Consider the following 14,793-nt stretch of genomic DNA (forward strand, 5'->3'; position numbering starts at 1 on the left):
AAGGCCTAAGATTTGTGTGATACATTGTACATTGTGTGAGGTGGGGCAAAGAAAAAGGAGCATGGAAGTTGTGCCAACAATTGGTGGTATAACTTACATTTTATTATTGCATGTTATTGTTTGGCATCTTATGTAAATAAGCAGTATTTTGTTTCTGTTTTCACTCTGTGTTTGACTTTAATTGTCTTTTCACTCTGTATTTGACTTTAATTGTCTTTTCACTCTGTGTCTGACTTTCAAATTGTTTTTGTTGAACTAATTAAAACACCAATTAATGTCCTGGTGCGTATTTCTCCTCTTAAATCTGCCAGTACCACTGTGCCACTTGATTTTTGAAATAAAATAATAGCCACCAAAATACTACAGGGTCCATTTAATATTATTTACGACCAAAAGCTCTAACGACTTTCGCTCCAAAGTACGAGTGCACGAGGTGTAAATGAAGGCAGCACATTGAAATGTACAGGAACTGCATACAATGTGCGCGCTTCCTTTCTTTCACAATTTGACTATAGTGAGATCTATTAATGCAAGATACTCAACCATTTCGTCCACGGATCTTAATTTTATCGGTCAAGTGTCTCAAAATACTATGTATATACTGTATGGTAAGATATAACAAACAGGCAATGACAAGGCGAAAATTGCTTCGCACAGGGGTCCTACCAATATCCCTGTCCATTAGAATGACGTCGGTGGAAGGTTAATCAGCTGATTCAAGCAATCACAAAAAAATAACCAAAATAACCCTGTTTTTACCTGTCAAAAGACGTTTAATGTCCATTGACAATTAAGGATTTTCTGGTTGGATAGTGTTGTCATGCTTTATTTGGGTAAGCACAACGTATAAAGTTTCTATATCGTGTTTATACACGGCAGCATTTATGCTAAGTCAGTGGCACCTAACGTTATACTCGGCTAGGCCTGTTTTGCTGCTTTGTTCATTTTTAGCTTGAAGCAATGTGAATTATAGCTGTCGCTATGTAGCAAGAGAACTGGCTCCATCAGTCGCTTGCTAATTGAGAGACCTGGAAGATGTATTTAGCTTTCGAGCCATGTTTCAACTGCCAGACGTGGAGATATTCGTAAAAGTTACATGTAGCTTTTAACATGCTAGCTCGTCATTACCAACACAGTGAGCAGCAGTTAGCGCTAGCTTGCTGTCACGGTGATGTTTGATGGGGTAGGAACAAAGCAGATGTCAATCCGCATTAAAATGTGTAAATGCAGTGTTTACGTTTGCGTAGCTTTATTGTTGTTCAGCCAGATATCAAACTGTCATATGGAAAAATCTGGCCCGCACCTCCATGTAGTGTTCAACAAAACATGATTGTAGTTAATTGACCATCTCCTCTACTTTCTCTAGACTGTCATCATGGACAAGATTTTGGAGGGCCTCATCAGCTCCAATCACTCTGTTCCAGTGAAGAAGGCCATTGTGAAGAAGGTAGTGGAAGCAGCAGAGAAAGAGGCGACAGAGGAGCAGTGTCAGGCGCTGTACACTCTCACAGCCCGCCTCATCTTACTGGGTGAAGACGCCTTTCAGAAGCAGGTGGGCTTCCAAGTCCTGGAAGCCTATGCTCGCTACCACCGGCCTGAGTTTGAGCGATTCTTCAGTAAAGACTTTGTCCTCGGTCTGCTGCAGCAGGGCTATGGCCAGCTGGACCGCAAAGACCCAGCCATAGTGGACTACATTCACTGTTGCCTGCGGCTGCTCATCAGCTGCCCCTCGGTGCTGGAGATCTTCAGCGTCATCCAGGTGGAGGTTTTAAGGATGGTGTGCGAGCGCCCTGAGCCCGCGCTGTGTGCCCGCCTGAGCACCATGCTGTCGGACTTTGTGCAGTGCATCCCGAGGGACAAGTCGGCCATTTTGTTCTGCCAGCAGCTGGTGAGGACCATCAGTTACTTCCACTGCTTTGCCAGTCAAGAGAGGGAGCTGCGGGAATATGTGGGTCAGGTGAATAAGGTCAGCGCGCTGCTGCAAAACATCTGGAAGGCTGACCCAGCCACACTGCTGCCCTCGCTGCAGGAGGTCTTCGCCATCATCTCCTCCACAGGTGAGACTCCTTCCTATGGACACATTTCTATAATACACATGGTTCCAGTTAAGTATAATAGTACACCATTTTGTTTCACTGAGAGAATTTTGAGAAAACTGACTTCATTTTCTTCTGTAGGGTAAGTTGGGGTACGTAGAGTAGATCTATATGTTTTATAGAAGCTTAATAATGGCAAGAATATTTGAAACAAGAAGGTATACAGATTTCATTCATAGATTCAAATCCTTAACCTAGCATAAACCATAAATAATTAATAAGTATTCCTTGTGTGTACACAATTGGATTCAGCAAGTTATGCTTTTTTATTGTAGATAATTTGATTTATTTATGACTTTAGTGTGCATGCCAGTAATGAAAAGGCAGCATGAACGCCATGACCCATTCCCCTCTATCTCCCTCTATGAAGAGCGGCAATCATGCCAGGTTTGTTGGTACATGATTAGCTGACTTTGATCCCATAGCTTAGTTCTCTATTTATATAGGTTGGATGTTTGACAGGATAAGAGATAAGGTTTTCACTGCTTGCTAAAATTTGTAATCTTCCATATTATTGGCACGTTGTTTCGTTTTGGAGGTGGTGGCCTCAGCATACACATGGTGCATTCAATTTACTTTCAAATCCTTCATTGAAAAAGTGGATTTTCTTCAAGAACATATGTTGAAAAACTTGCCACAAGAATGTAGTTAAATTCAGCCTATTAAGACTGATAATGAATGCATCATTAACAAAAGAATTGCATTTTCAACTGATTGAATTGACCCCAGCCCTGACTCCTACATATATGTTGATATCACACTCTAGGTCTAATTTAAAATGTATCATTTTACATCACTTATTGCCCATTGTAACAAAAAGCACAATAGGGTTGTGTAATTCTGTTTTCATTTTTATTGTGTGCTCTTTGCAGATCCTTCCTTTGACCCCTCCATTGCCCTGGCCTGCCTGGTCCAGCACATCCCCCTCCAGATGATCACAGTGCTCATCAAGAGCCTCACCACAGACCAGAATGTCAAAGATGCTAGCATGACTAAGGCACTCTGCAGGTTCGTTCACAATGCCAGTAATGTGAGATGAATGGGTGTCGCAGTACTTTGAATTCTTTGAGAATTATACAAATTATGATGCACATACCCAAATCTGCACATTCTGTTTTGCCTACATCTGTAAATATCTATATGTATATATTGGATGTATGTGTGTAGTTTTTTACCACACATGCCTAGACATTTTCTGTGTACATGTATAGCCCTCCTGTTAATGTGAATGAGCTACATTTTGGCACATCATGTATAGATGCTGTATTGTCATGTTTTTTCTTCATATTCTCATATTCCTTTTATTGGTCATATTGTATTTCTATATTTTTTAAAAAGTTCACTCATTTCATACAGAAGATATTTCACATTCTGTGTTTAAAAAATATTGTCCCCGTAATTTCTACTGCTACTACTGGTGTTATTTTGCACACTCCCTTATTGTTGCAATCCATACTTTTTCATAGTCTCATTTTCGCACACATTTCTACTTCATGTGTGCTCATGTGGAAATCCTCAATTGACATCAGTTTACATAACCCTGATCTGCTCTGCTCTTGTTTATCTTTGTATTTATATTAGTTTTTTGTTTTTTTTTTGGGTTGTGCCCTGTTACTGTTTGTTGCCGTAACAACCGAATTTCCCCACGGGGACCATTAAACTTTCATTTTATCATGAAGTATAGGCAGATCTTATGTTTTTCAGTTAATCTGTTTTATCCATCTTTACACTCTCATGCTCTTCTTCTGTCCATCTAGGATGATAGACTGGCTCTCCTGGCCTCTGGCCCAACACGTTGACATCTGGGTCATTGCTCTGCTGAAAGGACTGGCTGCAGTTCAGAAGTTCACCATCCTCATAGACGTCACTCTGCTCAAGATTGAGCTGGTGTGTAGTGAGAGTTCCTCTTTTTGATTCATCATTGACCTCAGGAAGGAATTAGACAGAAATTGTATGCATCATTTTATAGCTTCATGGTTGTTGGACAGTAATAACCAAAGCAGATCACACAGAAATGTATGGCTATGATATTTTATTTAGAGCTGGTAATGGGACTTATTTATTTATTTACTTAGAGGCTACTCCTCAGTTCTTATAAATGTAATCATTTTTATCTATACCCATAGGTTTTCAGTCGTCTGTGGTACCCCATTGTGCGGCAGGGGGCACTGGCTGTGCTCTCGCATATGCTGCTAAGTTTCCAGCACTCTCCTGAGGCCTTCCATTTGGTAAGGGATCTCCTCTGTCCTCACAGCCCATTTCCCTCTCATATGGCCCCTTTATTGGTTTTCTCATTTTCTTCTCTTCTGGCTTAAATTACTTCAAGGCCCCATAGACTTCTTTTCCCACAACCCCAGGCCCGGCACAGCTCTCCCACTAATGATGTGTGAAGCATTTAAATGCTGAGCAATGGTCCGTCAGTTGGCCAGTTTCATTAGTATCTAAAAACATCCTACACTAGAAAATACTTACTTAATGAGATTGAATACTCCATAGGATTCCTCACGTATAGCTACTGTGTGACTGACCACCTAGCAGATGTTTATGATGATATTAACAGTACCAACCAGGGGCGCCCTGGTGGCTCACCGAGTAGGGCGCGTACCATTTGGCTCAGGCCTTCCCGCAGCGACCCGGGTTCGAATCCGACCCGTGGTCCTTTGCTGCATGTCCTCCCCTCGCTCTCTCTCCCATACCTTCCTGTCTCTCTCTCACTATATCTCTCAAATAAAGCATAAAAAATGCCAAAAATAAATCTTTAAAAAAAAAAAACAGTACCAACCAATACATAATATGAATTCTCTTCCTCCCTCACTGTCCCAGGTCGTGCCACATGTGGTGCATCTAGTCCAATCCTTGAGGACAGATGGCCTCTCCACCAGTAAGGCTTTCTTACTGCAGTTCACTGAGCTCATACACTGCATGATGTACCAGTACTCCGGCTTCCCCGACCTCTACGACCACATACTAGAGGCCATCAAGGTAAAAGAACACAGGACACCTCATACTATAAATATTCTCATGTATGAAAGTATTGAAGAAAATGTTGAATCCACCAGGTACAAAAGAAGGTCATTTTTAACGTTGCGTAAATAATGAAAGCATTAGACTTGCTGTTCGTTATGGTTATTGCATATCTTACCTGCGACCTTTTTTGCCAAAGTCTGTTCTGCATCTAATTCATTATTTTGTTTTGTTTTGTTAGGATCTCCCAAAGCCTGGAGAGGAGAAGATCAAGCTGGTTTTGAATCAAAGTGCCTGGACGTCCCAGTCCAACTCATTTGCCTCTGGTCTGCTGAGGCAAGCTGGGAAGTCTGAGACGGGTAAGACGGGCCTGGTCAACCTGGGGAACACCTGCTATATGAACAGCATCATCCAGACCCTCTTCATGGCCACTGAGTGAGTCCTGTACACACACACATTTCATCAGAGCACATATAAATCACAGAGGTGTACGAAGTTTTTAGTGCTTGTTTCATTCTAGTCTATTTGCTGTGATACATCAGGATTTGAGTGGGACGGTCTATGAGTGTAGTTAACTTCCTTTTTATCCCAGTTTCAGGAGGCATGTTTTATCATTACATCTAAATGGTACCAACACTTTGATGAAAAGGCTTCAGCTGCTCTTTGCTTTCCTTGCACACACTCAGGTTAGTGTTAATCAGTGTACTGGATAATACTGAATATTAGTGTTGGTGGACAACAACATGGGATGACACGGAGGCTGTATGTATGTGTGTGTGTGTGTGTGTGTGTGTGTGTGTGTGTGTGTGTGTGTGTTTGTTTGTGTCCTACAGAGGGCAGCATATGCTCCCAGGAACTTCTTTGAGGCATCTCGTCCTCCCTGGTTCAACGCAGGCTCTCAACAGGACTGTTCTGAGTACCTCCGCTTTCTTCTAGACAGGTAGCACAACAAGCACATTCAGTGAATCAACAGTAATAGGATTATGTCAATAAAACAGTTTGTCAGTTTAAAAGACTAATAATTAAAATTGCTTTTCAAACAATGTTGCCCCGCTTCAAATGAGTGAAATCAGGCAAAATGACTGCCGTAGATCTAATGTTACACATTTGTAAATACTGTTATAATGCCAGAGAATTTCACATAAGTTTCCAGAAAATTGCCCATACAAAACAATGTTAATAATTAATTGAATACAAATGCCTTTGCTATATAAGACCCTAATGAACTAAAGGGGTTGCCCACTTAGTGTGTATGACAGGAGTTTACTGATGTAAGCTATACTTTTTAAAAAAGTAAACCATTTGACTAAGGGCATGTTGTGAAGATAGCATGGATGTAGTAGAATAGCATAGGAATGGCATAAATGATCATCAATGCACAGTTGTATATGTTGAGAGTATACCTGTCTCCTGGTGTCAAGGTTGCATGAAGAGGAGAAAACCCTTCAGGTCCTGGAATCAGCCAACCCAAAGGCCGCCTCCCCTGGTGTCACAGCCAGCAAAGACCCAGGGGCTCAGACTTCTACCAAGGGAAGTGAAGAGTCGCCTTTGCCTCCAGTAGAAACCAAACCTGGGAACGATTCGAGGACTCTGATAGAAAGGATGTTTGGTGGGAGACTAAGCACAGGTATTCGCTGTATGCAGTGCAACAGCATCTCTAAGAAAGAGGAGCCCTTTACAGACCTCTCTTTGGCCTTCTGTCCCTCTGCCACCTCCCAGGGCGGCCCTCAAATCGAGGGGCCCTCAGAGGAGCCCAAAGGTCTTTGCCAAGGATCTGTCAACGGTGGCAGTGAAGTTCCTGAACAAGGCCTGGTCAAACCCCCGGCTAGCAGTGTCCATTTTGTGCCAGCGACAAATGAACCACCTCTCTCTGTGCCTGACCTGGTGAACTATTTCCTGGCTCCAGAGATCCTGGATGAAGAGAATGCCTATTTTTGCGAGAAGTGTGGCTCGCTGCAGCGGGCAGAGAGGACCATGAAAGTGGTGGCAGCGCCAGAGTACCTGATCCTCACCCTGCTGCGATTCTCTTACGATGCCAAATGCCATGTCCGTAGGAAGATTCTGGACAACGTCACCATCCCGCCACTCATGAGACTTCCTGTGCATGCCCCTTCATCGCCTAGAAAATCTTCCTCTTCCGTCTCCTCTCCTCTGCAGGTGGATTCTCCCGAGAGTAGCGAGAACCTGGCCAAGAAGCTCAAACCATCGCAACAGGATGAGGAGGAAGAGGAGAAGGAGAGAATAGATGGAGTAGAGGAGATAAATAGAGGAGGAGGAATGCAAGTCCAGTCAGTGCCCTATGTCCTTAGCTCAGTGGTGATGCACTCTGGGATATCATCAGAGAGTGGCCACTACTACTCCTACGGTCGTAACATTAACGGGGCAGATGGAACACAACACCCAGCCAATTACTTTACCCTGGAGGAGGATTTGGGGAACGGCCAGGCAGAGCCTAGCCTCTCCACTTGCTCTGCTCTCGCAACCCCGCCCGAACAAAGAGAGACACTACTTAATGGTGGCCAGGAGGCAAGGGATTGGCTGCTGTTTAACGATAGCAGAGTGACATTCACATCCTTCCAATCGGTGCAAAACATTACAAACCGTTTCCCCAAGGACACAGCTTATGTGCTCATCTACAGGAAACAGGAGCTAACAGGACAGAACATTACTGGAGGACTGACGGCAAACGGGATGAGACTGAGTGCTGAGCCTCCCCTGCAGAAAGAACTCCTGGATGCTATTACCAAGGATAACAAGCTGTACTTACAGGTGAGGTGAGGGTGCCAAAAGATTTTGGGGGGGAGAGAAACTCTTCCCACATAAAAGCCTACTTTTTTCCACTTAAGCCAGTTAGTTTCAGGACAAAAGTTTCCAGCTCTAGCCTGTCAAGCCAGAGTGCCAGAATCTGTACATTTTGCCATTAAATGCAGACCAAGTGAGAAGTGATTGACATAGCACAAGTATTTAATCTGCTGCTGACTATGGGAGTCATTGGACATTCAGACTGAATCACTGTGCTCCTTTTTCACACTGGGTATGCATTTGACTGATAACACAATTACCACTAACTCTCTAATGGTGAGGTTATTATAGAATGTGAAACAGTTGAGGTGTGTGTGTGTGTGTGTGTGTGTGTACACACGTTTCTCTTGGGTGGAAAGTGGCTCAGGAAAAATAACTTACTTTTACAGATATATGAGAGCCCATAGACAAGAGGAAAGTTTCTTTGACTACACTGAACCTCCTGTTATAAGACGGGAGGTGTAATTTCACGAGTCATTGATCTGTGCTGCGCTGTCATTTCTCCACACTTGTATAAGTGACTGAGGTGAATCGCCCCTAGAGGGTGCTGTAACAGCATTAGGTGACAGTACTGATGCACTGACTCTCAATCGCATGGTATCACACCATTGCAAACTGTGACCTTTACTGGTTGAGACAAAGTTATGGAGTTAAGTCTTTGGCATAGCTTAGGTATATGTTTTACTTCTGTCTACAGGTTAAAAATAATCACACTTGGAAACATTTGCATAACTGTCTATTTCTTCTCTGCCATCAACAGGAACAGGAGCTTAACGCTCGGACCCAGGCTCTCCAGGCTCCCTCGTCCTCCTGCTCATTCAGGCCCAACGGGTCAGATGACAATGACCCACCAGGGAGCTGTGGCCCCTCTGGTGGGGGAGGAGGAGGAGGGGGCTTCAATACCATCAGCAGACTGGTCTTCTGAAAGAGAGAGGCTAGAGGAGACCCAGAGGAGACTGGCACTAAGAGTCCCGGTCCGCTGCTGGACCCTCATACCATAGATGTGCACATAACCTCATAAAAAGAGCACTGAAGATGTCTAAGAAAACACACACACACACACACACACACACACACACACACACGCACACACGCACACACACACCAGTGTTAATTTTGGCCCTAGACTAGATTTTGATTGTCTTTTGACTAAAATTTGTATTTATTCCATTGTTTTAATCAGAATTAATCCTGTGTTTTTTTTATTTAGATTTAGGAATTTTGAAACATCAACATTTTAATCTACCTTTGTCACACCTTTGAGGTGGACAATACACATTAATGCAAATGTATTCTCTCCCTGAAGGGGAAAACATGGCCAAATATAATTTGATGTTTAAAAAAAAGGTAATTGAATGACCATTAGTGTCTGAATACATTTTAGGCCTTACATATTTGATAAAATGCAAAATCGTTTTAGCCTATAGTCGTAGTTCATATTATCTGGTTTCCATCAAAGCATAGTTGTGCAACATGTGATTGTTAATAGTCTTTGCCAAAATTTTTATAAAATTAACACTGACACACACACACACTCACACGTGCATGAGCAGTGCACACTACCGACTTGAGAAAGCACTCAAATATAAGAGAGACGGACAGACTCTTGATTTGTCATGGTTCTGTAACCATAACTCGACTCTCTTCCTCAAGTGGAACCTTCATTTACTTTTCTGATTTGCATGCAACTTTTCTTCATGAGCTATGGAGTTTGACTTTTTTTCAAAGATATTTGGATCTTTGTAATATTACGTGTGCTTTGCCATTTTAGATGTTTCATATCACATGCAATAAATGTACATATGACTTCAAAATTCATTCTAAATAATCATGGGACATGAACTCTCTCCATGAATACTACATAGTATACTTAAGTTACAGGAGCAAGGTATTTTCAATATGAACATATTTAAAGCTGTTTTCACACTGTTTGCTGGTGTGATTTACAAAGAACAAAATTGCATACTAATTAAGTAAAAAATCTTTGACTGCAGTTACAATTTGACAACATTATTTTAATGGATTACTCTGATTTGTTCATTCAGGGAGACATTTTGTTTATGCTGGTTTTATGTGCCTTTTGATATTTAATGCAGATTTTGAAAGACGAATTTGTCGGGATATACACCTCAGTCTTGCTGTACAGTGATGATATCCAATGTAAATGCTTTACCATTCCCTACAGTAAAGATAAATTGGTCTATTTTTGTTTGTTTTACTTGACCAGACAGGCCATTATAAGAAAGTTATTAACAATGGCATGTTGACAAAGGGAATAAGGTGGGCAGGGGTTGGGGATTATAATATAAATGGAATACTGAACATACAACACAGCAAACAGAAAAATAGTACAGAAATGGGGAACATATAAAGCAATTAATGAATCAACACTATTGAGCAACAGCAAGACGGAGCAACAGGTGATTTGTGGAAATTTCTGTGGAGAAAACAGCAAAGTTATGTGTGTGTTATTAGTGCTCATGCATACCAGTGTTTGTCAGCTTCACTTGCTTGACAAATTCCCATAATGCTGCATTTCCACTGCAGAGAATACATTAACCAAATGGAGTAGCCATCTGTGGTATTTCTCAGATGACTCTTGAAGCATGTTTGTCTTTTTGGGTTCAAATAGATCACCTGCATCTTTCTTACACTACTGACAGTCCTACTTATCCCCATTGCCAGTTTTCCTTCCATGGGCATAAATCTAACAGAGGCACGATGGATTTGAAGGTGCAGACTAGAGCCTTTTTATTCATCAATGCCCCAAAATGTGAAGAATTACATGTCAAATCCTGCAAGAGTGTTATTGCTACTGCTAGTCTCTGTGATTACACAGACATTATTCAAATAACTTGCTTAGTGGAGGACAGTGATATGTTGATTGGAGGTGTTATTTTTTACAGCAAAGGCAGAACTGTCACAAGTTACACAAAGCATCAAAATAAATGCATCGTCCCATGAGACAGCTTCCATGCTACAGTCAAGGTTTGTGTACTGCAGCACAGTACACAACACTGGAAAGATCGAAACTGACTGTAATACAAAATGGAAAAAATATATACTCTATACTTTTCTAAACCTAAAAATATTATGCTGATAGGCTGTGAAACAATAAAGACATATTTTTCCAGTCAGATGCCACTACAGACAAAGCACAATCTGGCTGAAAAGGAAAGTGGGAAATGGCATGCAGTCACTTAGTATTCCCACTGGTGTACAATGACAGTAGTAATGGAGCAATAGCAAATTATTTGAAAATGTGCCATTTTTACTATTGTGCAACTGACATTACAAAAACACTGCAGTAGCACTATAGCTGTCAAAAGGGCATTTGGTAAAATCAATGACTCTCAATTATTAATCAACTAAACCATTACAGTTTCCTTCTCGATTTTGTCAAAATTTTCATTCTCAGGAATGGTGTGATATTAGATATTCTTTTTAAATATAATGATAGGCTATATTAGGCCTTTATAGATGGCATGCATATTTATAGAAATAGACTTTTATAACGAATGCAAATTCTGTGTACAAATAAGTCATTCAGGCTATACATGCTGCTCAGTAAGGTCTGGTTGGAAGACTGCTGAACTCAATGCTCTGCAACTCAAGCAATCAATTTAACACACTGTTTTCAGTGGAGCTCACATAAACTAGAGTTGTACTTTCTGAAAACAGCAGCAGAGCTGGAATGAAGCCAATTAAGGCACAGGCACACAGACACAAACACACACAGTCTCACCATGCTTAGACACGTACTAATATCTTAATGGATTTTGATGGATCAAGAACATGGACTATTTGAAATGATTACACTTTGATTTGCAGTGCTAATGATATGGTGTCCTGCAAAAGAATTCATTAACTGGAAGTGTTGTGCAGCCTATAATTGCTCCCTATTTCTTCATCAATATTGTGACTGCTGAAAGAGATAAATTCCCTGTACAATGGCAAAGTCATTAATCACAAAACAGACTAAAAGGCAACATCCATTGGGGGAAGCGTTTACCATTACAATAGCATTCCAATAAGATTCCTCAGATACCATTCTGAGTCCAGAGGAAACACATCTTTACCACTGGATTAGCACAGTTAGAGAGATGCTCTGTCCAGGACATTGATCAAATTTAAGAAAACACATTGATAGTAGGTCTACAACTATAGCCCTTTATAATCGGTGTGGTAAAAAGTTACTGATGTTTGCTGGCTCTTTATTGCATTTAGACTATCACAGCCTGTATAAATCTCAGAACTGGACAGATTTGCAGATTCGAGCTCATGTTAAGCATTACTAAAAGGAACTACAGTATATCTCTGATAAATGTTAGAATAGCATACTATACACCTATATAAATATCACTCCCTATAGAAATATTATAGCAATTTTATAGTGATGTCAAATGAGGTACGATAAGGTCACTACAAACTCAGTAGCCTATTGAGTATCACAAACGCACTGTATGTCCCTATAGGAATATTGTAAGGATATTATGGCGATATTTCGTAAGGGAATACGCACGCATTGTGGATAGTGTAGTTTAGACGTACAAGGATTTGGTGGGACCTTTCGTCAACACAGAGGCGGATCCTTTCTTTGTCTTTTCTTTATCTTTCTGAAGCCATTCTTTTTAGCATTCAGTCAGAGATGCATAACTCTATTACATCATATGGCCGATGTTTTATTTTCCAAACAGCCATACAGTCTTTTGTTGTTTTTTGGGACGAAACATAAACCATTTTGGAACTACATGTCCCATGGTTAAAGCACTATAGTTTTCCCTGCACGCCGCCGCCTCTCTATTCCGTCTTCCAAACCAGTGTCAAGCCAGACAGAATGAAAAATAAGAGTTCCTGTCATAACTTTCAAAATAAAATCATTAATGACGAACTTGACGTTACAATATGTTTTGGTAGGTAATGGCGTTAGTTAAAATAAAGGACACCTTGATGGATGACTCTGTACGAATGCGATTGTTGTTGTTGTCTTTGAATGCCCTTTTCACAATATATTTGCACAGCCATATATAGGACAGTACAAGATGTATAGGGCTGCTAAAAAACCACAAAGCTCAAACAGACAACAACTTACACTAGACAACTCGGATGGCTATTAACTTGAAAAGTCAATTTTAAACCATACAATTGGTCCTAACGGCTATACAATGGAACGTCCAGAAGTGACAAGACAAGTCTTTTATTTTGAAGGCCAAATTGCTAAATTTCCGGTGCCGTTCCGTCTATCTCTGGTTAGCTTGACGCAGCCGTGTTCCAGAGGAGGGTGAGTTGAGGGAAAGACGGAGCCACCCTGTCAATCACAATTAAGGAACCATGGGAGTAAACTGGTAGGGAAGATCGGCGAAACCACTGTGTTTATGGTGAAAAAATATTTGAATTGGCGGACAGACGACAACTATGCACCGGTACACTGAGGGACACAGACATCTAATCTCGCCAAATGGGAATCGCTTCACTTTGACGGGAATTAGCGTAAAGCGTTTCACATAATAACAAACTTGGCGACTTTCACTTGCTTGCGCCTGTTTTTGTCACACAGCGTTTCAGTTGGGATAAAATACACAAGTCATCGTTGATATCTGTTGAAAAGGCGGCGCCACGGAGGTTTATATTCACTCCAACCTTGGGATATACCCGTTTATTTGATTTTAACTCGTGGAAAATCTGGTCTGTGCATTTCAGAGGACTGCGTTGTCGGTGAGTGGACTTTCGAGGAAGGAGTGACGGTATTTATCGCTCCCTAAAAACACCAAATCCTAGCTCATACAACGTTGTAACTTTTTTTTGACTTCACTGTTTGAGCCGTCTGTCAACGTTTTCCAGGTGCAGGACCCCTCCTCAAAACAAACAAACAAAAACAATCACCGCTCAAACTCCAGGGAGAGGAAGAAAGGAGCAGATATGAGTGGGGGAGATGTGGTGTGCTCGGGGTGGCTGAGAAAGTCTCCTCCTGAAAAAAAGTTGAGACGTTACGTAAGTGCACTTTATATCATATTTGTCACGTTACAATAAAGTAACCTATCACGCATAAAAGCAACCACTTCCCTTGTACAGATTTATTTGCAATGGTTGGGCGCCGAGTGTGCAGTGACAGACACGTCTAGGCCTCATGCATTTCATGTGTTTTGCTGGTTTTCTTGAACCTGAAACGATGTTGTTAGCAGTGCACGCCTCGGCTTCTCAGAGGTACATTTACGTTTGAGTCGTTTTCTCACAGTTCAGTGAGCGGGTAGGGGTGTCATTATGTTGCTCAAGGGCACTTCAGCAGGGCACATGGCTGTTGTTGGGGTCAAACCCGAGACTTTCTAGTTACAGGACTGGCTCTCTAACCGCTAGTCTACACTGCCGCCCATACAGCTAATAGACACTTTGATAAAACGTCACAGCATTGCCTCTGCTGATTTGATGCATTCTCTTCCTGAAGACAGATGTGCAATGGACCCATAGTACTACATTCATTAACAGGGAAAGTAATAACCTTGCTTGTCTAGTCACAGTCATTTTGCTCACTGGGTCAAAAGCGATAGTTGGTCACACAAAGGGTTAAATAATTTTCAAAACAAGTTTTGAATTACATGAAAGAATGATTGGATTCCCCCAAATTCCATAATTAGTCGCATAAAGTTGTCAGATGAAATTTGCATAATGATAGGGTATTAGTAGCTGTGTGTCACTCACCGGCTATCATTGTTTATTCCCACCCACCCTCACACACACACACACACACACACACTTCACACATTGTTACGCAGTAAAGCAGTACATAATTACTGAGGGCAAAACATGACTTTTACTCAGTCTTTATGTGTCACGCTGGCAATGAAAGTGTCACTGTTGTGTGAGTCGTGCTCCATGCTACACCCGCTGAACTGTTTTATCATGCCCCCCATAATACATTGTGTTTTCCACAAAA

General features: G+C 41.5%; 2 protein-coding genes across 4 annotated transcripts in view; both read left to right on the forward strand.

Moving 5' to 3' along the window:
* Window positions 1-702: 702 nt before the first annotated feature.
* usp38 (ubiquitin specific peptidase 38) lies at window positions 703-10,039 on the forward strand. Of its 2 annotated transcripts, none has more exons than XM_071521559.1 (11): window positions 703-833; window positions 1,367-2,057; window positions 2,969-3,104; window positions 3,854-3,983; window positions 4,223-4,324; window positions 4,920-5,078; window positions 5,302-5,495; window positions 5,653-5,746; window positions 5,894-6,000; window positions 6,482-7,834; window positions 8,623-10,039. In XM_071521559.1, the coding sequence occupies exons 2-11, from the start codon at window positions 1,376-1,378 to the stop codon at window positions 8,861-8,863; spliced, it is 3,198 nt and encodes a 1,065-aa protein (XP_071377660.1). In that variant the 5' UTR covers window positions 703-833; window positions 1,367-1,375; the 3' UTR covers window positions 8,864-10,039. The 2 variants fall into 2 exon arrangements, with proteins under 2 accessions (XP_071377660.1, XP_071377662.1); XM_071521561.1 differs by having other exon boundaries at window positions 6,482-7,829.
* Window positions 10,040-13,195: 3,156 nt separating this feature from the next.
* Window positions 13,196-14,793, forward strand: part of gab1 (GRB2-associated binding protein 1) — a 59,682-nt gene continuing 58,084 nt past the window's right edge. For both annotated transcript variants that reach the window (XM_071521554.1, XM_071521556.1), the window contains exon 1: window positions 13,196-13,853. In XM_071521554.1, the coding sequence (XP_071377655.1) occupies window positions 13,782-13,853 (72 nt within the window). In that variant the 5' untranslated portion in view covers window positions 13,196-13,781. The remainder of the gene's footprint in view (window positions 13,854-14,793) is intronic.

This window comes from Centroberyx affinis, unplaced genomic scaffold, assembly GCF_046629955.1.
Source record: "Centroberyx affinis isolate AG114_WGS23_722 - 3 ecotype Tasmania unplaced genomic scaffold, CSIRO-AGI_Caff_v1 ptg000898l_1, whole genome shotgun sequence".
Classification (NCBI taxonomy): Eukaryota; Metazoa; Chordata; class Actinopteri; order Beryciformes; family Berycidae; genus Centroberyx; species Centroberyx affinis.